The sequence below is a fragment of the Chaetomium globosum genome, genomic scaffold (assembly GCF_000143365.1).
Source record: "Chaetomium globosum CBS 148.51 scaffold_3 genomic scaffold, whole genome shotgun sequence".
Lineage (NCBI taxonomy): Eukaryota > Fungi > Ascomycota > Sordariomycetes > Sordariales > Chaetomiaceae > Chaetomium > Chaetomium globosum.
The window spans coordinates 3,463,177-3,488,694 of record NT_165978.1 but is presented as its reverse complement, the minus strand read 5'-3'; the positions used below and the strand labels follow the sequence as shown (position 1 = coordinate 3,488,694).

General features: G+C 56.7%; 7 protein-coding genes across 7 annotated transcripts; 4 read left to right on the top strand and 3 right to left on the bottom strand.

The window, feature by feature from the left end:
• Nucleotides 1-98: 98 nt before the first annotated feature.
• CHGG_06416 (uncharacterized protein) lies at nucleotides 99-1,904 on the top strand (the record flags this gene model as incomplete). The annotated part of the gene is made up of 3 exons (XM_001222510.1): nucleotides 99-688; nucleotides 746-1,777; nucleotides 1,862-1,904. The coding sequence occupies 3 exons, from the start codon at nucleotides 99-101 to the stop codon at nucleotides 1,902-1,904; spliced, it is 1,665 nt and encodes a 554-aa protein (XP_001222511.1).
• A 1,189-nt stretch (nucleotides 1,905-3,093) lies between these two features.
• On the top strand, nucleotides 3,094-4,982 carry CHGG_06415 (uncharacterized protein; the record flags this gene model as incomplete). The annotated part of the gene is made up of 7 exons (XM_001222509.1): nucleotides 3,094-3,496; nucleotides 3,552-3,599; nucleotides 3,651-3,717; nucleotides 3,784-4,014; nucleotides 4,291-4,407; nucleotides 4,543-4,707; nucleotides 4,976-4,982. 7 exons carry the CDS (start codon nucleotides 3,094-3,096, stop codon nucleotides 4,980-4,982), a joined length of 1,038 nt encoding a protein of 345 aa, XP_001222510.1.
• Nucleotides 4,983-6,059: 1,077 nt separating this feature from the next.
• Nucleotides 6,060-6,877, top strand: CHGG_06414 (uncharacterized protein; the record flags this gene model as incomplete). Its single annotated transcript, XM_001222508.1, has 2 exons — nucleotides 6,060-6,388; nucleotides 6,637-6,877. The coding sequence occupies 2 exons, from the start codon at nucleotides 6,060-6,062 to the stop codon at nucleotides 6,875-6,877; spliced, it is 570 nt and encodes a 189-aa protein (XP_001222509.1).
• A 1,818-nt stretch (nucleotides 6,878-8,695) lies between these two features.
• CHGG_06413 (uncharacterized protein) lies at nucleotides 8,696-10,448 on the top strand (the record flags this gene model as incomplete). The annotated part of the gene is made up of 3 exons (XM_001222507.1): nucleotides 8,696-8,793; nucleotides 8,880-9,051; nucleotides 9,105-10,448. The coding sequence occupies 3 exons, from the start codon at nucleotides 8,696-8,698 to the stop codon at nucleotides 10,446-10,448; spliced, it is 1,614 nt and encodes a 537-aa protein (XP_001222508.1).
• A 1,024-nt stretch (nucleotides 10,449-11,472) lies between these two features.
• On the bottom strand, nucleotides 11,473-13,625 carry CHGG_06412 (uncharacterized protein; the record flags this gene model as incomplete). The annotated part of the gene is made up of 4 exons (XM_001222506.1): nucleotides 11,473-11,922; nucleotides 12,053-12,489; nucleotides 12,641-13,470; nucleotides 13,600-13,625. 4 exons carry the CDS (start codon nucleotides 13,623-13,625, stop codon nucleotides 11,473-11,475), a joined length of 1,743 nt encoding a protein of 580 aa, XP_001222507.1.
• Nucleotides 13,626-14,089: 464 nt separating this feature from the next.
• CHGG_06411 (uncharacterized protein) lies at nucleotides 14,090-19,444 on the bottom strand (the record flags this gene model as incomplete). Its single annotated transcript, XM_001222505.1, has 3 exons — nucleotides 14,090-18,843; nucleotides 18,996-19,191; nucleotides 19,409-19,444. 3 exons carry the CDS (start codon nucleotides 19,442-19,444, stop codon nucleotides 14,090-14,092), a joined length of 4,986 nt encoding a protein of 1,661 aa, XP_001222506.1.
• Nucleotides 19,445-21,540: 2,096 nt separating this feature from the next.
• On the bottom strand, nucleotides 21,541-23,556 carry CHGG_06410 (uncharacterized protein; the record flags this gene model as incomplete). Its single annotated transcript, XM_001222504.1, has 3 exons — nucleotides 21,541-22,529; nucleotides 22,675-23,256; nucleotides 23,553-23,556. The coding sequence occupies 3 exons, from the start codon at nucleotides 23,554-23,556 to the stop codon at nucleotides 21,541-21,543; spliced, it is 1,575 nt and encodes a 524-aa protein (XP_001222505.1).
• Nucleotides 23,557-25,518: the final 1,962 nt, after the last annotated feature.

The window sequence follows — 25,518 nt, the reverse complement described above, 5'->3', positions numbered from 1 at the left end:
CCGTTTCCTTGGGACTCTTGCTCGCGATTGCACATTTTTGATATCTTTCTGTCTGTGTATTGTCGTGCTTGCTGTTTCGAGCCAATTGAACCTTCAATATGTCTCTCTCAGCACCATCAAGGGAAATGTTGCTTCTATCTCGGCAATTGGGCCGCCAATGCCTCCGCGCACGATCACAGCGGCCCCGCAGTCGCAACCCGCTTCTCTCTGGTTCCGGGCCTTCGACGAGACGAACTGTTGCAACTTTCAACACGCCGCACCACGCCGGTGCGATATCCGTAATCAAGAGCAACGTCGATACGAGCTCGGATGAATACAAGGAGAACGAGAGGCTCATGGGCGAGGCCATGGCCCGGCTAGATGCGCTCACCAAGAAGGTACAGCAGGGCGGCTCGGCAAAGGCGAGGGAGAAGCACCTCGCGCGCAAGAAGATGCTGCCAAGGGATCGAGTCACGGCGCTCATTGATCCCGGCACTACTTTTCTCGAGCTGTCACCTCTAGCCGGGCACGAGCTGTATCCCGAGGCCGAGGTGCCAGCAGGGGGTGTCGTCGCAGGTGTTGGTGTCGTTGAGGGCGTCACTTGCATGATTGTCGCCAACGATAGCACGGTCAAGGGCGGGACTTACTACCCGATTACGGTGAAGAAGCATCTCCGGGCGCAGGCCGTTGCTCAGGAAAACAAGCTCCCGTACGTTGTCCCGAAAGGAGGGTGCCTCCCCTGTTGCTGACCTGGCCCGCTATCCAGCTGCATCTACCTCGTCGACTCCGGCGGCGCAAACCTGCCTCACCAGGCGGACGTCTTCCCCGACCGCGAACACTTTGGGCGCATCTTCTTCAATCAGGCGCGCATGTCGGCCGCTGGGATACCCCAGATCGCGGTTGTCATGGGTCCCTGCACGGCCGGCGGCGCCTACGTCCCGGCCATGAGTGATGAGAGCATCATCGTGCAAGAGCAGGGCCATATTTTCCTCGCCGGGCCGCCACTTGTTAAGGCGGCTACGGGCGAGGTCGTCAGCCCGGAGGACCTTGGGGGTGGCAAAATGCACTCGTCGGTCTCGGGCGTGACAGACTACCTAGCCGTGGACGACGCGCACGCCATTGTGCTCGCGCGGCGCTCTATCAGCAACCTCAATTGGCCGACCAAGTCCGCTTCGACGACACCGAGCTTCACGGAGCCCCTCTACGACCCCTCAGAACTCCTCGGCATCGCCTCCACCAACCTGCGCAAGCCCCTGCCCATCCACGAGGTCATCGCACGCATCGTCGACGGGTCTGCCTTCGCCGAGTTCAAGCGCGACTACGGCACGACGCTGGTGACAGGGTTTGCCAACATCTACGGCCACCGCGTGGGCATCGTGGCCAACAACGGCATCCTCTTCAGCAGCTCGTCGCTCAAGGGCGCGCATTTCATTGAGCTGTGCGCGCAGCGAGGCATTCCGCTCGTCTTTCTCCAAAACATCAGCGGCTTCATGGTCGGCAAGGACGCCGAGCGCGAGGGCATCGCCAAGAACGGCGCCAAGCTGGTCACCGCCGTCGCCTGCGCCGACGTGCCCAAGTTTACCGTCGTCGTTGGTGGCAGTTATGGTGCGGGCAACTATGGCATGTGCGGCCGCGCCTACTCGCCCCGCTTCCTGTGGATGTGGCCCAATGCGAAGATTGGTGTCATGGGCGGCGAACAGCTGGCTAGTGTCATGGAGACTGTCGGTCAGAAGGCTGATACCGGGCTGAAGGACCGCATTGATCGGGAGAGCGATTGCGTGTTTTCGTCGGCGCGGTTGTGGGTGAGTGGTTTCTTCTTCCTTTCCTTTCCCCCTTTCCCTATGCTTTCGTAGTAAACGGTCAAGCTAACATGGTTGGTTAGGATGACGGTGTTATTCCTCCGGCGCATACACGGCAGTATCTAGGTCTGGGTTTGAACGCGGCGATGGGAGGCCGGAATGTTGTTGCCCCGGGGCAGACTAAGTTTGGTGTTTTCAGGATGTAAACCATGGCGAGCGAGCACTTGCATATGAATACCACCCGATTATCCGCAATGGCTATGCATGATGAATCCAACAAAGCATCAACGTGGCAGCTATCAGGTCCATCACTGGTCGAGATGACTCGTGTGTTGTCTCCAGACCGACCAGCGAACAATCGCGGTGTCGGACATACCGATCGGCCAGCTCCTGTCTCACGGCATATCGGGACTTCCGTCCGGGTTACCGGGAGGGGCCGAGCAGACGGCGCAGCCAGCGAGTGGAGGCGAAGGTTTGACATGCAGGTCTTTGGATGGAGTGTGGTGTGGTTGCATTGGCATGCAGGCCGAGAGTCCAGGCTCTACACCCTACATCGTCGATTTGTCTCGTATGGCCTCCTGTGGCCTCGTCTCTGATGACTGCGATTTCGTCCGCTCTTCTCAACTGGCCTGTTCCGGGATTTTCTTACCTTTTTTTTTTTTTTTTTTTTTTTTGTTGGTCAGATGATGGGGTGATGGGATTCATCCACATCTGCATTTGGCAGCAATGGGGTTTCTCAGCTTTCTCAGTCGAACATGTCATTTCCGATCCCGGTGCCAACCTTCTCCCATCCAGCTTCAAAGCCCCTGTGGCGGTCGGGGTCTGCTCTCTCAGCTGACAAAAGATGTAAAGTTCGAGGGTCCTCGTGACCTCCATGGCGGGGGTGTTGGGAGGGTTTATCGACCAGAAGGGAAAGCCGAAATCGTCGTGTCTTCGGTCCACTTAACCTTCGCTGGGTTTTACCATCCCACCGCATCAGAAATTCAAAGTCTGGGCTCCAAGAAAATGCAGATCTAGCCTATCTCCATCCCTACAAGCCCCACCTGTTACTGGGTCTAGATTTCGAAAACGACCAGCATCATGGTGAGGAAGAGGAAGCTTGAGGGAGCGTATAACTACCCCTCCCTCAAGATGAGGGATTGCCTGTGCCATTGATCATTCATCAGACGATAAAGCCAAAGCCAATTCAAATTGCGCCTTTCAATAACGAAACTTGCAACTCGCAATTTTTCCCGTTGATCGCCTTCACCCGCCACCTTTTAACAAATTTGTGATCGCTTCAAACAATCGCAAACTCAACCAACCACCATCAATCATGTCTTTCCCGGTTAGCCGGGTCCTGCGCAATGCAGCGGGGCGCACCCCTGCATCCCGAATTCTCGGAAACCTCCCCGCGCGCACATCCACACTACCGAGCCGGCTCCGTGTCCAACGAGCCATCTCGGCAACGGCCGGGTTCCACACTGTCCCGGCTGCCCGTCAAGCGGAGAAGAAGCCGACCGAAGAGGAACTCGCCTCCACAGCAGGCCAATTTGCTAGAACCGACGAATCCATCACGGTCGAGTACCCTCCCGAGGCACAACTTCCTACCGAAGAGACGGTGGCTGGCACAGACCGAGCAGGCGCTCATGTTTTCCCTACACTGGCGACTTTCTCCTTGCAGGGGAAGGTGGGTGTTGTTACTGGAGGTGCAAGAGGGTTGGGCTTGGTGATGGGGCGTGAGTGATCGCTTTGAAATCTAAAAGCCTAAAAAAGAGTGCTAACAATTCTTAGAGGGCATGGTCACCAGCGGTTCGGACCTTGCCATTGTTGATCTTAACAGTATGTCCCAGCCTCCCAGCCCTCTCTAATTTCGTCACTAACACCCCGCAGAGGAGGAGGCCACCCGCCAGGCGCAGAGCATCATCGAGACCTTCCGGGCAGACCACCCCGACAAGAAGTCCGTTTCTCCTTTGCTCCCCAAACAGCCCTTAATAAAGCCTCAAACTAACCTGTGTCTGGCCAGACCTCCCAAGGTGACAGCCCACTACGCCGATGTCTCAGACCCCGCCAGCGTCGAGGCCTGCATCGCCGAGATCGTCGCCGAGCACGGCAGGATCGACAACCTGGTGACTTCGGCCGGCTTCACAGAGAACTTTGAGGCTGTCGCCTACCCGATCGAGCGCATGCGCAAGTTGTGGGGCGTCAATGTCGACGGCACTTACCTGTTTTGCTACGTCCCGTGGCGAGACATCTGGTACGTTTGGCTCTCCTGGGTTGGGGGTTTTCGCGAGGAACCCTGAGGGGCGAGAGGATCAGAAAACATGGCGCCATCTACTTAACGGCATGAACCCCCAGGATGGGGGCGCCACCGCCAAGGGCAAGCATGGGTCTTACTCGGGCCACATTGAGCGGCGCTATCGTGAACGTCCTCCAACCGCAAGCGTACGTCACATCTCACCTCTCATATCTCACTTTACCACACCACAGAGACTGAGAAGTTTAAGCTGACACAGCCCCGCGATAACCACAGTCCCTACAACGCCGCCAAGGCCGCCGTCCGCCACCTGTGCGCCTCGCTCAGCGTTGAGTGGGCCGGCGCCGGCATCCGCGTGAACTGCATCTCGCCGGGCTACATGCTCACAGCCCTGTAAGCCACAAACCACCCCTCTCATACACACCCATCCAACAGCCTCCATGCACACGCACACATGCATACACAAGAGACAACCTCGAAACCGGCCAGCTGGACAATGACCAACTAACCATCTCCTCTTTTCCACAGCACGCAAAAGATCCTCGACGACAAGCCGGACCTCAAGCGGCAGTGGACGTCGCTGATCCCGCAGGGCCGCATGGGCGCGCCCGAGGACCTGATGGGCCCCGTCACATTCTTGCTGTCGGACGCGTCGAGCTATGTCACGGGGGCGGATCTCCGTGTGGACGGCGGGTATACCGTCACATAAAACACAACGGTTTTCCGTATGGCGGGGATGGGAAATGGGAGACGAACCGGGGACCAGTCGGCCAGTCCCCGGATGTGATACATAGATGGCATCGGTGTAATAATACGCCTGATTTAATTGGGAAATGGCTGCAGTTTGAGAAGTACCTAGGGAAATCGGCTTTCCCTAGTCAAATGCATATATCTGTTCAGTAATCAAGCCCATCTGGTTGCTTTTGGGAGAATCATGAAAATCTAATACCCAATGATCTAGTCCCTGAGCTAAGTACTCGCCCGCCATAAAACCACCCCCCTTCCAAGCCTTTGCGTCGTGTAACGGCGGGGAAAAGGTTAAACTCAATTAGAAAAAGGGTACCGCTTCCGCATCCCTGGCGGCGGGAGGGAGAGGAGATGGGTGACCATCTCATTTCCGCCCTGCCCTTTCCGGCTACTACCACCACCATCACTTGTCGGTGTGTCACCTATCACATCTCACATTTACGTTTCACATCTCAGATGCCAGATCACACCTATGTACGTTGTATGCACTCCCTCTTCCGAGCCCTGTCGGTACCATTCCATTCCCAGCCCTCCACCCACACACTACATAATCACATACCACACCTGCCCATGCAATGCAGCATAGCACAGCACAGCACATCTCAGCTTAGCTTCTCAGCTCAGCTGCTGGCACGCATCAGGGCAAGCCACATCGGATACCAGATCCGGGACGGGGATTCGCTGCTTTCCCGCGATTCCAGGCCCGCCCCGCTCCCCGTCCTTTTTTAGATCCGGAATTCCCACTGGCTGACCACGGTGAGCGCCGACCTACCTCTTTTTGTGAGACACGCATTATTGCGGTCGTACCTCAGCTGGCCGGGCTGGGAAGTCACTACCAGTTTAGTCACGGGCGGTGAAGCCCCCGGAAACACGGCTGCTCCCTGTTCTCTTACTTCCCACCGCTCGTTATTCTGTCAGGACTTTTTTTAAGGGCCGAGTTGCTTTCGTCGCTAGCCGTTGCCCGGATATAATATCCAGAGTAAGCGAGTCTGCGCGCGGATGCCCGCCATGTCCCGCCCAGGTACAGTACCCTAGGGATGGTGCGTAATGGAACAGCATGCCTTGTGGGCGCGGCGGTATGGGGCTACCACGCAGGTGTCCGTCCCGCACTGTCGGGGCACTCCGGGGACGGAATTACACGCACCGCCTTAACCCTCGGGACGCAACGCGGGGTGGTTCCTGTAGGCTTCCATCGGTGTTCTTTTCCGATCAGATGATGCAGGGGTGGGGGCTCGGTGGAACGTCGATATAAACCGCAGCTGAGTGGTTTCGTCGTTTAGTACGTCTTGTACGCACAGATGTACAACGATCAAGGAAATTACAAGGGATGGACAAATCAGACGACCACTGATCTGGATCCCCTAAAAAGCATTGGATATCTTCCGCCGCCGTCCCGCTCAGGCTCCCCGCACGGAACGCGGAGAGTGGAATTGGTCCCGCCCAATGTTAATTGCGAGGCTGAGGGGATCCCCGTGGAAGAACTGTCGTCATTGGTGTATCTTTCTGGGCTGTCGTCTGGGGAAAGTCCTTGGTTCTTGGGGTTTTTCCATTCCATTGTGCGGGGCCCCAGGTCGGACCCTGAATTTGCGTCTCGGCGACGGAACATTGGTAATCTGAACGAATATGGGTAAGTTGCCGAAGGACGAACTCGTCACCGAGGGAATTCCGCCATTGTCGTGCAGAGAGCTCTTCCTCACGAACCAATATTCTGACGAGATTGGAACTGGGCGTTGACCGGTCTCGAATCCTCCCTTCACCGCTAAGAAGGCCCGTTCCGATCCGTTGGCCGGCAATGCCAGCCAGGGTTGTTTGTTGTCCAGTGACAAGCAACATCCATTGTGCACATCTTATTTGGCTGGGCAATGGGCAGCCCAGGCTAGCCCTGAAATCGACCTTGCAGCCGAACCTCATGTGCGAGAATAGCTTGAACGTGGGGGTCTGGTCTGCTTGTTACAGCCGAGCCTCCCTGGTGTTTGGTGGGAAATGGACAATAGGTCTTTCCGGAGGCTTGGCATTGACAATGCGAGACGTGGCCACATTCTTGCGCGCGCGGTTGAAAGCAGCTAGTTTAACTCGGGATTTGAAGCAGATGGTGCGCAGATTTCGAACAAGCTGAGGTGAGTCGCACAGGCGCGGTCGAGGCCGAAAGAAAACGGACGGGGCGGGCGGGATGTATGAGGCTTGGCCCCGGTGTCACCCTAAATCCACGTGCCTCACCATCCCTTGTCAGGTGATGGCCACCATTGTATCGCCTTGCGGAGATAGAGCAGGTCCCGTGGTGGTCTCACTGAGGGGAAGTGAGCCGTGGGAAGAGGCGAGAAAGATCACGTTCCTTGCCCTTTTCAGATCCCACAAAAACTGTGGCTGCCCGGGCGATGAATGAGTGGCAGGTGGTTCTTTCCTTGTCGGTCCCTGGCATTGCAGTGGTTTTTTCGCTCCTTCCGTCTCGCCCGAGTTCCTGGGGCTGCACAGACTTCGATATTCATAATAAGCACCTGCCTGATTCCGCAACGGCTACTGGGAAAGGCTGAGAACAAGAAGGCACGGTATCCGGAGGCCGAGTCGGGAGAATGGAGAATGGAGGAAGTTGATGGGCATTTTATCACAATATCCTGGCCCGCCGCGTGACAAGCATCTGAGACACCCCACAGAGACCACCGCCCAGGATCCCCCCAACAACGCTGGGTTCCTCTTTCCAAGAGCTTTTGCAACCCCCCCCCTTCCCCTGGTCCCTGTAGGCATCGCCGGTCAGCAGGGGAAGAGGAAGGTACGTTGCCTTGTGGGTTTTGACAAATTGCGCCGGGCTAAACCTGACCCGGGACTGTCTCTCCCTTCACGCCTTCCTGGCGACGGGCCATACTGCACTGGACGGCCAGCCATTCTTTTTTTTTATTTTCTCCCGCAGCTTTTCTTTACCCAAGGGAGGGCTGAATCACTCGTTTTATAGACCTGTCCAGGGGGGGTTGTGTTTCTTTTTGCCAGGCCCCTGTGCCTCTCTCAACACCAACAATAAAACTTGTGAACCCGGCCCAGTCCCGGTTCTCCTCGGTACCAGGTTTCCTCGCAAAACTCGAGTCTGCCGGACACAACTCCTTTGACGGCGGTGGTCAACCGGGAACGTTATTTTCGTCATACCAGACCCGGCATCGTGGATCGGATCTGGGGCCGACTGCTTAGGGTTAGAAGGACAGCGGTGAGAGACGGTTCTCCACTCGTCCCAGCCGCACAGCCTGGGTTCTTGCAACTGAGTGTAAGTGTTTGGTGGTCCCTCCCCCCCTTTTCCCGCCCTTGTTATTAGCCACGCGACACAGAGGGTGCCCGTCCAAGGCGAATGGTGTGTGCCGTTGTCACAGCGCAGGAAAGAAGCAAATCACAAGTGGCGTGGCCGATAGGAGCTTCATGGGCTTGCAACCTTCTGTCTAAGTCGTCCTTCTGGGATCCCGGCTTCTCCTCTTCCCAAGGGGGCCTCCTCCATGACACAACGAAATCTCTCAGCCGTCAACTCGAGTGCCCCTGCCACTCTGCCGAAACGTCTACTTCAGTGACGTGGTCTGGCCTGCCGGGCTCTCCCTCACCCTCCACCCCACCCCTCCCGCAGAATTGAAGGCCCCATGCCCTACCTCACACACATCGAATCTGTCCCGTTCCATTGGTGGGGCATCCCGCCAACCAGTGTTGCTCTTGGTTGAAAAGTCTCTAATGCCAGCAAGGTTCAGTGCTACACCAAGCTACATCCGCCTTTTCAGGCCCTTTTGAGGGGTTCTCAGTAGGCTAAGGCCTCGCCCTGTGTCCGCTTTGCGGTCAGGTCGGGAGACGGATCTGGCCGAACTATCAAGCAACCCGTGCAAGCTATGGTCTCTCGAAATCCACCAAGCGCCAAACCTCTGCTAGCCCGTCACGAGCCACCAGCCCAGGGCTGACGAACATCGTAAGGATGGACGCGATGATGCCCATGGGGTTCTTTGAGAACACCCGGGAGATATACGCTGAAGTAGCAAGCTATCCTGTGGTCCCCCCTGAGAAGATCAAGCAGTACTGGAACGGTATTTGGAATAGCTCGCTGGATAAAAACTTGCCCAGACTAACCAGCGCTCAGCCTATACCACCACCTTCCGAAGGCTTTTCGACCCGAGTGCGTTTCGTCTGGAGAACTTCTGGTGGCACGTCTGGGGAAGCGACAGGCTACGGAACCTCAGCGGGCAAGAACTTGCAAGGCTCTTTGAGGAAATCTCAAGCGGGCCGACGTTCGTGCCGCTCCCTTCACCCGCCGACCAGTTCAAGCGCTCCAGGGTAGGCCGCTCCCGCTGCGTCTAGGGGCAGGTTGATACTGATTCCATCTTCAGAAGCCTGATTCAAATCAACGTGCCGCCAATAACCAAAGCAAAGACCCGGCGCGTCCACAAGAGACTTCAGACCAAGGATATTCCCTCTCCAGCGGTAAAAGGGGGTTGACGCCTTCGTCCTCAAGACCACCACCACCCCACCCTATCTTGAAGAAGTCTAGGGGGCCCTCTTCATCAGGCCCTCGGCCCACTGCGCGCTTTGCATCGCCGCCGACCTTTAGCGAAGAGGCTATCCATGACAGCGAGGCTACACCAACTAACACGGCGACAGTAGCTGCCACAGAGATGCCCCCTCCCCCACTACCTATAACGGTGAAGAAAAGGCAGGGCACTGCCACTACAAATCAGTTGCCAACACCGAATGTCCCCAGACCGACACGAGCGAAAGAGGCCACTGAGTCCCCAACATCAGCCGCGCCCGTGGTGGAGATGCCACCCCCTCCACCAGTACCATCAACCACAACCAAAATTGCGATCAACACTGGCAGAAAGGTTGTGGCGGCCACTGCAGCATCGAGGAGAAAACCCGTAATGGTCCGCAGACAAAGTTCGCAATCATCAACGGGATCGGATTCTGGTCAGCGTGTAGTAGGATTTGTTGCCGCTTCAAAACGATCTGGGTCGAAACGGCCAACGCCGACCGCTTCACAGTTACTCGGACACAGCTCATCATCTTCCCAAATGAGTGATCACGGCCTAAGTGCTAAAGCTGCTGGGAAGCGTAAAGCGAAACCGACAGTCGCCAAACGATCTACTACTCAAGGTGTCCCTAATCAGGCCAACGGCCAGCCTGAAGAGGCCGTGGGGGGGCAGCACTCGCGACCCGGTAGTCCACAACGAAGGTCGACATGGGATGTCCGGGACAGTGTGGTATACCATGAGGCTGCCGAAGGGCAGCAGGAAACCGCTCAGCATCCCCCTGCGGCCCCCTCGAAGGCCGTCCCCCCCCCGGTTGCGGGATTTGTGATGGACCAGACATTTGGACAAGGGGCGCCCCCGATGGTGCGGTCTCGCTCTAACAACTCAGATCGTCCGCAGCGGCTCCGCGAACCTGGCGTAGCGCTCCTCCCGTCACAAGCCACTAGCAGTGTTGCCATGGCCAGCACAATAGCTCGCGGCCAGTTTGACTCAGAAACAGTGACATCGGAGCCCGTGGTTCCCGAGGCGAGGGACATCCCCGACCGCGTCTTGTTTGGCTCTCAACCATCATCTTCTCTCCTCGATCAACAACTCAAGCCAACGCCTCCAAACCCTGCTCCACCAATTCCCTTTGGACGATCAAAAAGTGAACTCACTTTGCTCTTGGCGCGTGACCGCAAGCCGAAGAAAGGCGAGGATGCTTAAATCGACAGCTCATTTCCCAAACGTGGTTCGTGGCATTATGGTTCATGGCGCGATATCGGAAAAAACAGGCATTTCTCTCCATGGAGATTGCCTCACTCGGCGACACTTGGGGCACGGAGCATTCTAGTGCGTAACGCAGCGTCTTGTGTTCGTCCACTTGCATACATTGGGGAGTCAGGGGGGCATACGAATAGCTGGGGGTTATATCTTTGAACGCATACATAGGCAATATCTGATGGCAACCTCTATAGGAGAGATAAAACTGTTCTAGCGGCAATGTTTAACTTTATTACGCCGACCCATCACAAGAGATACCGCCACTCAACTGTAAGACTCTCTCTAACCCCAGCCCTAATGGGTAAATCCTGCCTTACCTTGCAAAATAGCCACATGCGTTTTCTGAGAGTTACTGTTTCTAAGAGGATGCTCATGCGCTCCCATCACCCTGGAACGTGTGACGAGCGGAATTGCGTCATACGCGGCGTATAACTCACCACTCTACAGCCATACGGAGATGACCGCCCAAAACAGAGCAGACCACGATTGTATGTGCATGTGCACGCATCTACCTATAAACCCCCACGCCTATCTTTCCAGCCATCTATCAAAGGGGTTATGTAAGTGTAACAACCACGCCGGCTTCTTTTGTGAATCAAGCTCGTGTCTGAGAACTGAAAGCACATGAAATGTACAAGGTTCGCATGGGATGATACATGTACATTCATTCATCCACAATATTGACACTGAGTCCTAAAATTGCTGGCGTCGCTTCGTTCGTCAGTCGCGCGGCCCTTCGCTACGCTACGGGGCGCTTCCTTCCTCTCTCCCGCTCCGGGCAATTTTCCTGTCCCTCTCCGGAGGACAATCGGGGTTAGGGTTGATTACGGGAGAGACGAAGCGCCAATATCTGTCCGTCGGCCAACAACTCCATTCACTCGAGCTTCTTATCCCACCTATACCAATCATTTCTATTATCGTTCCAAGCGCTGGTGCATCTACACTCTCGTCGTCGCTACTTATATACCTATTGACTCCTCTGAGCCTCTGAGGGATCCTTCCCCGCCACAGCATCTAACGCCTGCCGTTGCCTGATAGCGTGATTGGACAATTTCAACCCCATAGCTCGTGATGGTGTCTCGCGATAGATCCTGTTGCGGTCGAAGGGCTTCTCAAACATTAGCCCACCCAGTGTCTTCACCCGGGAAACGGCCACGTAGGAGAGACCAGAAGCGAACTCCGGCGCAGAGATATCGCAGACAACCTTGTCGAGAGTGATGCCCTGTGACTTGTGGACGGTGATCGCATAGCTGACCAACAGCGGGAACTGCTCTCTTGAACATGAGTTGGCGCCGACCATGAAGTCCTGCCGCACTCGGAGGATGGGAACAACCAGCTTCTCTCCACTGCGGAGCGGCTCTTCGTTCGGCATCGTGAAGGCGGGGCCGTCGTAGTCGTCGAAGGCCACCATGATGACCTCGGGCGGGTCTCGCAGCACGTCAGCACCTTCTTTCCAGGATATGTCGTAGACTGTGCCTTGCGCACCGTTGACGAGCCCGACGTCCGCCCACAAGTTCCGCGTTAGCATCACCCTGCAATCAACACACAAAGGGCAAGCGCTTGGCCAAGTTGCCGGCATTTGAGGATTCAACCTTCTCCGCACCAACACCCTCGTGCTTTGCCTCGACCTGAATGGCGGGGCTGTCCAGGCCAAGCATGTGTTGGTGGCTGTACTCGACGACCTGGGTCTTGGTGGGATAGATGCGAAGCGCATCAGCAAAGCTGTCAACCTCCTCGGGAGAGAGCTTGACAGAACACCTCGAAGCGAGGAGCTCCCAGGAGGGTACTGACACATCAGCTTTCCGCAGTTCTTCCAAGGCCCGCCGAAACGGGGCCTGGTCTTCGCCCTGCTGCCGCTGTATTGTGGTCAGAAACACCGACTTGTCGAATGAGAGGTACGCATTACGCCCGACAATCTCGATGTCCTTTAGGTCGTCGCGCGCATCGTTGCATCTCCTCTGCGGCAAGCGCTTCGTCGAACTCCCTCTTGATCGCAATGTCTTCGGCCAACAGCGGCGTCTCCTGGTCGTCGTCTGTGAACCGCGGACCGGGTCCGTTAAATTCGCGCGGAAGGTTTCCTTCGGGGAGGTTGTGCGTGCGTGGGCGGCCGACGGGATTGCGTGCTAGTCGAGGACGTCCGCGAGGGCGTCCGCGAGACGGAGCCGCGGGTTCGTCGAATTCGCGCGGAGGGTTGTCTTCGGAGAAGTTTTGCGTGCGTGGGCGGCCGACGGGATTGCGTGCTAGCCGAGGACGTCCGCGAGGGCGTCCGCGAGACCGAGCCGAAGACGTAGACGGAGAACGGCGTTTGGGAGGGCGTCCACGGCGTGGCAGTGTGCGTCGCAAGTCATCCGCGTTACCACCCAAATCGTCTCCCTCAGCGGCTTGCACGGGTAGCAAATCGCATCGGCTGGTCGTAGGCGCCTCGTCCTCAGCATTGAGCTGCTGTTCTCGTCCAATCAAGCTGCTTAACGACGGGGTTTGCGAAGGCTGCACGCCATGGCGTCGTTCCACGCCGTGGCGTCGCTGGATTGTCAATCGTTGATCCCGAGCGGCTGCCGTTTCCGGGGTATCCGTAGAAACACGGCCCCTTTCGTGATACATTTCAGCAAGGACGCCGTGCGTAAGGTTCCGTCGAGGCCCAGGTGCAAGCGCCGGTGCGAAAGCAAGGGAAGAATCATCTCCGCGGGCGATTGCGCGAGAAATCTCAATGCTCGCTCGCGACGCTTCAACCTGCGATAGGTTAGCTGAGGAAAACAAGATCGTAACCAGAATTATCACATGAAGCTTGCTCTTGTGCCGGCAACTTAGACAGTTGACGACAATCCTTCCGTTCCTGCGGGCATGGAGAAACTGATCAATGTTTTGCTCGGTATTGCATCTGCTACATGTCTTTCGTGCCACAGCTGCCTCTGCAGCCGCCTCGACGGTTCCGGCCAGAACGCCTATCACGTCTTCCATAGAACGACTGGAATTGAAAAGCGGCAGATGTGCAAACGGCGGGAGTCGCGATGGTCGCGATGGTCGAGCGGATTGCGAGGGCATGGATGGATGGATTGAATAAACAGGAGCTTCCAGCTGGAGCATGCTTACGTACCAATCGAAACTCGCAATAACGAGCATTTCCATATCAATTTCGCGTAGTAATTTCCTTATCAATTTTGCATAATAATTTCCTTATCAATTTCGTATAGTAATTTCCAAAGGTTTGAACGCAATATTGTCCTCCGGAGAGGATAAACTGCCCCAAAATAGTCATCCCCGCGTCTAGAATACAAGACGACGTTCTCCGCTCGGCTAGTGACAAAAGAAATCCAAAAAATGTGCCTCTCCAACATTGGGTATATACGCGCGCCCTCTAAAAAGGTAAATAAAACGATTGCCCCATTTCGTGTTCCAAAAGCAACCAACCACCACCGACGGAACTCGGATCACCTTCCCTGTCCAATGTTTTTGTCCCGATTCTTTACCATGCCAGCTCATCGGGCCACCCTCCATCATTATCCATCCTTCCACCTATCGTTAGCCATATATTCACTCATACCCGCCTCAATTACTTAGGCAAATGACGAGGATATATAAACCCCTCATTCATTCAACCCGAACATCTTCCTCAACGTCCCAAACCTCTTCCGCCTCGTCGTCGACGACGCCCCCGCCAGGCTCCCTTCCGCCACGGAGCCCCCATCAACACTACCCACATCCCCCCCAACCCCGCCACCACTACCGCCAGCTGCAGTAGAAGGCATGCCATTCACAGCCGACATCCGCCGGTGCAAGAACCCACCGCCACCATCGCCGCTGCTACTCCTACGGCCGAGCGTGCGAGTGCCGAGGTTCCCCGATGCCGTCGTGCGCCTGGTCAGCGTCGCCGCTGGGTTGAAGTGGCCATCGCCATCCTCTTCGGCGACGCTCATGAGCATGTTGTTGATGTCGGGCGCGGCGGCGGTGAGGGTTGTGGTCAAAGCAGCAGTAGTAGTAGTAGTGGTAAGAGGAAAGGTGGGAGACGAAGAAGCGCGATGATGGCTGTTATTACTGCCACGTTTCTGCAACCGTGGACTCCTCCCGGGCGACTGCGGCGACTGCGGCGATGGCAGCGCCTCCTCCCCCTCCTCATCCTCTTCATTCGGCTCCCCCGCGCCTCCCCTGCGGCTGCGAATACGCTCGAGCTGGCCCACGGAGCGCTCTAGGCGGGTATCGCGGCGCGCGGCGCTCTCGCTGACCTCGGCACGACCGATCTTGCCGACGGCTCCGCCGCCGCCGCCGCCGCTGCTGTTTTTCTTGCGGTGGCGCAGAACCGATAGGATGCTGTGGCGTCTTGAGGGGCGGCCTTCGGTGACAGTTGTGATGTTGTCGACGGTGGTGGCGGGTTGAAAACGGGAGAGGGAGGGCGCCGTTTGCGAGGGGGGCAGTTGGCCTTTTCCTGAGCGGGTGCGGCGGAGGGTTGAGTTGATGGGGGAGGGGTTGGGTTGGGTTTGTGGCGTCGGTCCGTGATGGTTGGGGTGGTCTTGGGAGGCTTCGCTTTCTTCGAGTTCTTCGGGCAGGGCCGTGCTCGCGACCGAGCTCGCTTTCGTTAGGGAGTGCGCCGGCAAGCCGGTACTTGCGGACGGTGCGGAGGCGGATTTGGGGAGGGAGGCTGGGATCGGCATGACGGGCTCGTCGTCGCTCGAGTCTTCGAATCGGCTTTGGAAACCGGATTCGACTTCCTTGTCCTTTTCTTCGTCGCTCGAGTCAGCGAGTCGGCTCGAGAACCGGGAGCCGCGCGCCTTGTTTGATGAAATATTGGAGCCGCTCTTCTTCCCCCCGCCATACGAGAGGCCGAAGCTCGGCATCCGGATTCCGGTGGGTGCCTTTTTTCCAGCGGATGAGTCGCGTAGTGTTGTGCGCATCTGAGCACGCGAAGGTGAGACAGAACCCGCGGGAGAAAGCGTTCTCAGCGAGAATCTTTTGGAGGAATGATTCTCGTTTCGGGTTCGCGGGGGAGATGCCGATCTCATCGAATGGCGGAAGCTGAGGCCTTGGGCTTTCGTAGGCCGGGCCCGTTTGAAGCTGCTCTCGCTGCCCGTTGAACCGCGTCTCCTTGGGGTAGGCCGGGCGCGCTCTTCCACCTGCGTTGCTGACCTGTGGGGTCCGGTTTTGGTAGGGGTAATGGCCACTGCGGTTGACTCCGGCCGCTGGGATGCCGATCGGGTTTCCGCTGCACGGGGAACATGGCCATTGCTCGGCCCCGAACCGTTTGCCCGCATTGACTTCCTCAGCCGAGACCCAGCGATAGGGGCAACCGGGGCTGGCTGTTGCGGTTCGCTGCGCATAGTCTTTCGCATGGGCGATATGGCTAGCTCTTCTTCCCCAGTCCACTTCTCTCCCGGCTTAATCATGTAGCTGCGGTCTGGATGCATTACCCTGTCCTGTACCTGTGGTGCGGCCGTCTGCTGCGGCATGTGGTCGGCCAACGTTTTCCGTTCGGAATTCCTCCGTTCAACGGTCTTCTTCTTCTTGGGTTTAATCTCGGGATGCGCTTCGTCCTTGTCCCCTTCAATGCCCGCCTCCTCCCTGGTCTCTTTCTCGAGTTGGGCTCGCTTCTCCGCCGTGAGGCTCCTCCAGTAAGCTTTCGCCTGCTCCCAGTCGTCCCGAGTGAGCTCGACTGGTTGTGGTTCGACGGCGGTTGTGGCGGACGATATCTCTGTTTGGGATCTCGGGGTTTCTTCACTGGTTGTCTGGCCCATAAGTTCTCGAAAAGGCGTTTCGGATTGGGTAGCTGGACGGGGGCTTTGCTGTACCGGGCTTTCTACGACGGCGTTAAGTGACTGGAAACCATCACCTTCAAACTCTGAGAGATCTTCGTAGGCATCGCTGTAAATATCGCTATCGGAATTGCTCGAGCTTTCTGTGGCAGTGGGCTGGGCGGCTGGCTGGTGAGGAAGGTCATTGTCCGAGGTGCCCTTGGTAACCTCGACCGGTTTGGCGATTGTTGTCGCCTGTTCGAGCCTTTCGGCCTCCGGCGCGGTAGACTGGTCTGACTCGTCATCTGGAAATGCGCCAGGGACATCGGTGAAATATTGTCCAGACGCCTTGCCCTCTGCAACAATGGGTGTCGGCTGTGAAACGGATATCTCTGGAATGTGCGGCTCCGAAGCCGTGCTATGCTCGACAGCGACTTCGGGGGAAACGGTCTCAGTGCGTGGGCTTGTAACCGAGCTATCGACAGGCTCTTTGGGCAGCGCCGCTTGTGGCTCTACGACCGGCCTTGGGCGTGGTTCCACAACTGGTGCTGGCGATGGCGGCTGGGTCGGCTCGAACTCGGAACTGAGCATGGAGCTGCTATCGGAACCGTCACTGAAGTAGCCGGAGCCTTCGACAGTGGTGACAATTGGGGGCAACGGTTCCCTCTGTTCCGATGCATCTTCCGAACTCACGGCTATTTCTTTTAAGCGGTCATGCTCGTTCAACAGAACTGCGCCAACGGTGTGGTCGTTACTTGAGCCTAGTGGAGGGCTAGGCAACAATGACGATGGCGAGACCTGTTTTGTCTCTCCTCGAGGCCGAACAAGTGGCCGCTCAAGCTCGCTTGGGCTGTTCTCCCGCGGTTTCCTATCTCTAACGCTACCAAAACTTGGCAGGGCTGGCCGTGGTTTCATTACCGCATCCTCATCGAACGACGACACTTCTCGGCTGCGACCAAGGCTAGGCAGCCAACTGTGGCGGTTCGTGTGTAGCGGGCTGGCGGCCGACGGGGAGTCATTTTGTTTGGTAGAGGCCGGCTCTTCCACCACCCCATCACCGTTGTCCTCGAAACTGACGCGCACAGACTTCTTGCGTGCTACGGGGGCCTCCTGGGTGGCACTCCCGGAAGCTTCCGATGTGTCGCCGGAGGGCGATGCACTGCAGGGTGGACTGGTCCGCTTCATGGCTGACTTCCGCGGCGAGATGGACCGAGGCGGCGGGGAGTGTTTGACCGTTAAACTATCTAGAATAGGGCCAAAATGAGCTTGCCGAGCAGGGCTGCTCGAATGGGTTCGCTCCCGCGAGATATGCGCAGCTCTCCCATGCTCCGCGGCGCTCGGATTTAGTTTCCAGTATTCTGATATATCGATTGGGTCCATTTCAGGCCTCTGATCGACGGTAGCCGGTGTAGGATCCTTCGAGGAAGGGTTTGATGGGAGGGTTATGTTCTGTGGTGGCGTTGCGGGTGTGCGAGTATCAGGGGATACACCGGGCTGCAATTTCCGTCGCGCCACTGCCGGGTCTACAGCATCATCTGAGACGGCGGCTTGGGTCTTTTTCTCGTCCTGAGCATCCTCCGGCTCTGGCCCTTCTCGAATCACAGAGGGTTGTCTTCTCACCTTAAACTGCGCCGCGTCAGATGCAGTAGAGGTCGGGGTGCGATCTGTCAGGTGGTTGGTCCGGGGGAGATCCACGGTTGCTTGGGCGCTGTGTTGCCCGATTTCTTTTGCTTCTTTTCCCAGCGAAGCCATGATTGCCTTGGCCCCAGGTTCTTCCACATCCAGTCGAGTCTCATGGGGCGGCGCTGGCGACATCAGGACTACTGGCTGAACAGGGTGTGATTGACTTGGAACCGGGTTTGGTGGTTGAGTCTTAGCCAGCGGATCTGTATTTAGGGCTTCACTCCTGGGGCGACCCATTGTACCCGCAGCCAGATGCGACCCAGCTCTTTGTGGAGTTCTCTTCTTTCTCTTGGGCCCTGCTAGTGGTTGCGAGGCGTCGAGGACTGCTTGTTGAACTTGCTGGATCGATCGTAAATCCGCTTGTCGCACCATCCGTCTGGAATTCGGGTCATACACCAAGGCTTGGTCGGATGAACTGGAGGCGGATTGTCTTCTCGCGGGTGGTACCGCAACTTGCCCCCTCGGGTACTGCTTTGCGCGTGTTGTGGGATGATGGTCCGCAGTTGATGGTCGCGTCTGGCTTGTTTTGGTTGATGTTTGAGGCGCTGAGGAGGAATCGATGGGCGGAAGGGCACTTGCGGCGGAGCTGCACCTCGCCCGCGTCGGGTAAGAGAAGTTAATGGACGAAGCCTGGCTACCTGGCCTTGCTCCGTCCGGCGGATCCTCCTGTCCTGCTACTGACTGCAGCGGACTTGACGGGGGGCTAGCCATTGCCGGATCCGTTCTCCGGACGCTTCCCAGATCTCCCAATTTCGCGGCGCCGAACCAGGTTGGTGTCTCACCCGAAGCGAGTTTCTGCGACGCGAGGCGCACAGGGCTGCCTACCAAACTTAGGCTGTTGGTTTTCCGATGCTGAACGTCTTGTTGGGCGCCTCGGCCGGTCTGTCGAGAGGTCGCATCCAGATTCTGAGGCAATGCAGGAACAGGCGGCAAATCTTTCGTTGGCAAATTGGTTTTCGTTGTTGGCTAGAGATGCCAGTCTTCGGTCGATTTGGGCTTGGGGTTCGAAAGGTCCGCTCGGTCATCGACCCATTACTCCCGCGCCTCCGCAACCCCGACTGGTCGCGAGCCTGTTCTGATGCCGTACCTGTTGAGGCGACAGACGCGCTCCGGCGCACTGTCCGTTTTGTCTGCACGTCGGCTACCCGGGTCGGCGTCGTTGGTCGTGCGCGGAGGGCGGCGGCGGCGGCGGCAGCCGGGAGGGAAGGATTCGACTCATGGCGTTTGAAGACTGCTGCGGCAGCGGTCGCAGCATTGGGATTCGCGGTTGCTGCTGTCAGGGGCTGTCCAAAACGTGGCATCGCAAGTTAGTACCTGTAATTAACTATCCTGTTTCGCGACAGCATGGTGACGGGAAATGAGGGCCTAGACAACAGCAATAAAAAAAATCCGAGTCCCCAATTCCACTCTGAACCCAGCTGATGGGCACAACGTCCTACGATACGGTAGGAAGCGACTTCAAAGGAACGCGCAAAGGTGCAAGCAATAATGACGACATACCGGATTCGGTGGACGGTGCCTTCGGGAGCCAAACATCCTTGCAGATATCTCGGCCGGCCCGGGCGTAAAGTGGCTACCTCGAAAGGGCCCTCATAGGCATGGGAATGAAAACTAGGGGTGGCTTTTCTTCCTCAGTAACAATAAATAGTCAGCCGACGCGAGATGTCGTTTGTGAGATGGAATTTCTCCAGAGAGAGTGTTGGGCGAAGGATCCGGGGACACTCGACACGGCACAGCCAAGCTCTCCCGGTTCTTTTATTTATGAACCAGGGGCCTAATCCATTGTAACTTAGTTACGGTAACTGAGTGACAGAGCGACTTTTTCAACTGTATAATTAGCGCACTTGGCACTTGGCGATTTCAATGTATCTGTGGAACCTCGAAAATAGGGGCTGTATGTCACCGAACGTGTTGTTAACCGTCGAAACCGCGTTCGCAACGGCCCACAGCCACTTCCAGAAAAGGAGGATGGGCGTATGGATACAAGCACTCGACGCGTGCCATCGCATGACGAACCCGCGCGCCCTCGCAAGAAGGCTAAGAGGCCTACAGTAGCCCAGCTCAACGCTCAACACAAACGCAAATAGAGAGACTACAAGAGCAACTGGCTGGGATGACCCAGGCGTTAACAACCCTCTCGCAGGCGCAGGAGGCCCAGCGGTTACCATCGTTGTCCCAGATGCCCGCGCCAACGCCGTATGCAAGCCCGCAACAGCTTCCTATGCAGGGCCAGTACGGTTATCCGGGGGGGGAGGGCGCGCGCGCAACCACCAAGCCAACCCCCCCTATTACGTGGCGCCGCCAACTAAAGTATCAACGGCTTCAATTCGATGCCACCACAGGGCGCGCAAGCGCCGGCGCAGGTACAGGGCTGGCCTACAGGGCAGGGCTGGCCTACAGGGCAGGGCTGGCATACAGGGCAGGGCTGGCATACAGGGAAGGGGAGGTAGGCGGTCTCGGCTGGCAGTAAACCAACTTTATTTCAGTTTGTTGAATCTGAATTTTATTGCGTTTCCGAGCGTTTCAGCGAGAGCTAATTTGATTCGCACCGCGTTGCAATTGAACGAAGTTTGCAAGATGGATTGATTGACTATTGAATATAATAGGGGCCAGGCCGGCTCAGGTGCGTTGCTGCAAATTTTGGTGCGCTTTGCCTAGTCCGGCCTAGTCAGTCCGTTCGATTAGTGAAGTGGTCAGTACGATTAGTAGCCCCGTATCACTCAGTTACCGTAACTAAGTTACAATGGATCAGGCCCTTAGTTCGTCCGGTATGCCTCTTCCAACTAGCCGCGTTTTCGCGACTTGCCTTGATAAAGAAATAGGCATGTATTCACTATTTCCGGACTGTATGTCCATAGCATTTCATATCAGCACCATCTATTTACTTTTGTCCCAACTCTGAGCCAAGCTTGAGGCCGTTTGTACTCCCATGTTAGTTCCATCAACACGTTGTGTCATCGGGATGTGGCAGCTAAAGATGACGCAACGGCCTCACGCTATCGGGTCTCTCCGTTTGTCTGGGTCCAGAACATCAGCTCCACTCTAACGCAGTTCGTCCACGAACCACGCAGCAACTCGCACGCTAATTTTAAACAAAACTGCAGTTGTCTGCAAAGTTGGACGTGGGGCGCTGTAATTGTTCATGACATTCGCTCTTAATATCCACCAGCTAGAACGGTAAAAATGCTCTTGCCGGGGAACTTGACAGAGGCCCATGGCCTCAGTTGACTAACGACTCTAGGTATTTCGTTTTTTTGAGGGGAGTTGTGTATGGGGTGGGGTAACCAACGCCGAGAGAACGACCCTCTCAAACGGTATGCTGGATCTTGACAATCGTGAGGCCGGAAAACAGCCAGTATCTAGGGTTATGCCTCCCTGGTCCTGGCGCAACGTTGTTTCCACCAGCCCAAGCCAGGCTCCCGGGATCTGTCCCCTCAATTTGCCATCTCACTTGAGCTGGCTTCACCGTAGATAATCTTACTAGAAGGTCTGCCCATCAACGAGACCTTTTCAGCGCATCCTCCTCCTGCTCATGGCCCTGCGCGGTCGTGCCCGAGCTAACGCGCTGTTGCTGAAACGCACAGCACACAGCACCCCAAAACAGAAACGGATGTCGTCTGGACAAGCCTCATCTATGTCCCCCCTCCATCGTGGACCGCGAAACTATCACCTAGATGAGCTGGAACATCGGCATGCCGTCCGAGGCTTCCTGGGCTAGGTTCAATGACCCCTTCTTCTTCAGCGTCATACTCCTCGTCCTCGTAATACTCGTCGTCATAATATTCCTCCCCTTGATCGCCGTGGTCGTAATGATCGCCTGCCACTCCACGGTTGTCTGCGTGGTGGTGTACATCTTGCACAGCGTGGCCGTTCTTGGCCGGGAGCTTGCTGTTTTTTTTCCCCTTGTGTTTCCCCTTCTTCATCCTCTCCCATTGGGCTCTCCGCTGTTCTTCCAACTGCCGCTGTTTCCGTTCCTTGATCTCGTACGACCGAACCAAAGCCTCCGGTGGGTGACCGAAAATCCACTCATACTCGCAGAAATGACAGACCCACATGTCTTCGGGTTTCGGCGGGTGACGCTTGTTGTAGAGCTGTGTTTCCCGGCGACGCGCCTTGGCCGCAGCTAGGTACTCCTTCGTAGCGCTTCGACGGGAGGTCTTCTGAGGCAGCGTTGCATGGTGGGTGCCTCTTGATGAGGACTCTTTGGTGCCCGCGTCCGCAGCGTGGGGTATTGCCGACGCGGGATGCCCGGTCTGCACAGGTTGGGCGACGCGAGGCCAGTTTTCTTTACCCTGGCCCACCACAGCGTGCTGCGGCATGGCAATCCGACGATCAGAACCAGGCCAAGCGAGTGACCCTGGGACCTGTGAGTCGCATGTGAATGTGAACTGCGTCGAAGCTGGGTTGCGTTTCACGGACGAGGGCTGGTGCAAGAGACTGATGTTCTCTTGGCCATGGTGCGGCGGAAACTTCTCCGCTTTGGCAATGGCATTGGATATAATGCCAGTGCTCTCGCCTTTGGTAACTGTCAGCCATTTGCCTTCATGCTCGGGGTCAAGCCCACATACTGCTTCCGCCGACCCAGTGACCGGAACGCGGTTTAATGGTCCTCCCGGCCCAACTATTAGTTGAATCGTAGAGGGGCCGCAACGCGCTTTTGCCGCTCCGAGGCCGACCGTATCGCCCTCTGCCCGGGCCAGGGACGTTGTGAATACTCGACTCGAAACCGGAACCATAATAGGTGGTTGACGGGGTCAGTGTTTCACCTTCGCCGTCTGCAAATTGAGCACCGGATGTACTCGGACCCGTTCCAGTGGCGGAATCGCTGACAACGTGCGCTCCGCCCGGTACTGAATCTCCGGCGGTGGGGATCTTCCTTTTCTTATTGTTAGTGTTCTCAAAAAGATCGTAACCGTCCGCCGAAGACGCTGTCGAGGGAAGCGGAAGCGAATCTGCGTAACGGCCATGTTCTTGTTTCTGCCGCGTCACGAGTTCGGCGTGTTGCAGCGCTGCTCGGCTCACTGCACCTTGGCCGAGTGTACCGTCCCCCGTCTTCCGGTCGCCCTCCACCCCATTGTTTTGCGGCTTGCCTTCCTCATGATGCGACGCTACCTCGCGCACAGGTGCCGAGCTAGATTCTGGTTGCTCCTCTAATAATGAGTATGGGTACGAAAACAATGATGTAGAGCTCCGCGGGGCGGGAGGGTACTGGATCGAGTCGGCTGCCTCGGGGGTGAGCCGCTCTCTAAGCCGCCGTTTCGGCAGGGGCCGTATGGGTCGGTCGGGGAAAAGCGATGATATCGGCTTAGCGGTCATCTTGAGAGCCTGGTCGTGTCCTATTTGGGGTGCTGAATGAAGAGGTATTAGTTTGCAAGTGACCACGACAGTCGAAAGCAAAACGAGTAGGATGATAAGTGTCGCCGGAAAACTGATAGCGGGGGACGAGGCAAGTAAGTCCCACAGAGCGTTCGCCAGGAATGCCCTGCCGAGCGGGTAGGTATATCCCCCCATTGCTCTAGATGGGAAGAAGGGCTTTGTGTTGTGGGGTAATGAAAGGGCAGGCACCCTGAGTTGGTAGTTGCGGGACGAAGGAATCGGTTGGTGCGTGGGTAGAGAAGAAGAAGGCGCGAGTCTGTTGACATACCCATCGAGACTGCATAGTACCCAAAATCATCAAGACAGCAAACGGCTGGGCAACTCTGGATTGTGCCGCGGGGCCCCTCCTCCCACAAGCTACGTCAAGCGTTGTTTAATTACTGCACCGAGCCGAATGTAAACGTGCAGGCTTCCGTACTTGGCCGGCAAACACTCGGCTGGTCGTCAACGGGCTTGATAAACTCGAAGTAGGCGAATCACTTTCGAGGCGTGGGGTCGGTCGATGTCCGGCGCCTTTTTTTCCCAAGAACGACGTTAGCCTTCTATTTAAGATTTGAGAGAGTTTGAGAATAGCGGTCCGCAAGGGACGCGGTAGGCCGAAATGTGAGATCATCACATCGGGAAAATAGCCTCCCGGCCTGCCGGTGCTGTGAGGTGGCCGAAACGGCCAGCTGAGCCTCCGCGGGCTAGGACGCAGTGGAGGGCCCGGTTTGGTTCGGTCGGTCAGCGGAGAAGCACCCACCTTTTCGCTCAAAGTGAGATTTCGCAAAAACTCTTGTTCGTTTTGTACGATAACGAACACTGAGGGCTGGTCGGGCGTTCTGCGATAAATTACGAGCAAGTCGGATGCTGCGAGTCGAGGAAAGGGCCGTCTGTGACTGACACAGCAGTTTCTGTGGTGGAGGAACACTGTTCAGCGCTGCCCGCTGAGGGTCGACGCACCGAACGACTTCGGTCAGGTAGTTACATAAGCCGCCCTGACCAACCCCTCGTTCAGCGACGGCCCGTTGCTTGGTCCGAGGTTTTTCCGGATGCCCCTGAGGGGTTGGGGCTTGGAACAGAACATCCACTGTGCTAAGCCCTCCGCTCAGAGCGTTCGCTCTGCTCCCTGAATTCTTCGAAGTCGTCTCCAACCTCGAGAACACAATAACATTCAAGGATAAAACCTGAGGTTTTCGGTCCCATTGCCATTTCAGAACCACTATACCAATTGCACGCCCCGTCTCTCATACCTACTTCTTCAAATCCGATTTAACCTTGCCCCTGTCGGGCGTGATGTCATGCTCATTGTTCAGTCCGAAAATACCGTCCCTGTCGAATTGAAGAATTCACACTGTGTCGGCAAGCCGGCCCAGCATGGAGCTCGCCGGGCCCACAACCTGGAAGCCCCGCACGAGCCGGCCCCCAGCGCAGTCTGCCAAAAATTGCTGCAAGCTGGGAGCACTCGGGAAAAGGGCGTGTGGGACTGGATCCAAAGCGCTCCCGCTCGTCACCCTCTGTCCTGGTCCGTTTCTCCGTCCTCCACCATCCCACCACTCCTCCGAGTTCCCGCCCGTTCGGACAAATATTGTTTCTGCAACGGCTTCAGTCATGACCACGAGTCTTATTTTTCGAAGATACGCTGTGGATTTCATCCAAGAGTCCAAGCTTTGACGACACGGCGCTCGTTCGGGGCAGCCTGCTCAACGCCCTCCTTCATCCCGTCACCCCCTTGGGTGCAGTGTCGGAACCGGTCTTCTCCCGTCGCGGGCGTTTATCCTCAGTTACTATCTTCCGATTCATACAGCGATTGACCCCCGAGCGTCACTCCCGTAGCCCACAAATTTCATAGGCGTTACCACCGCGTTACGACTAGCCAAGCGCTCCCGCCGTCACGTTTCCGAACCAACTCGTCTCGAACTCCCCCGACCCAACTCTCAACGGCGCGCAAGCCCGAACGTCGAGACGCCCTATCCTATCGAACAAATACACCAGAAAAATACATTGTTTAGCCATTGGTACGAAACTACTTGGCTGCGCGCCACCTCACCCAACGCGCGGTTCCGCTCGGTCGTCGCCTCGGGGCAACACTCGGGACCCTCAGCCCGATAAACCACCACAAGATCAGACGACCTTTCCATACGAACTTCAGCTTCTGTGGCATCAATAACCCCGCCGACCATCCCCACTCAAAAAATACCATCACGATCGCTCGCTCTTCCGTGTGCCGTTGTTACACCAACCGATCGCGCAAA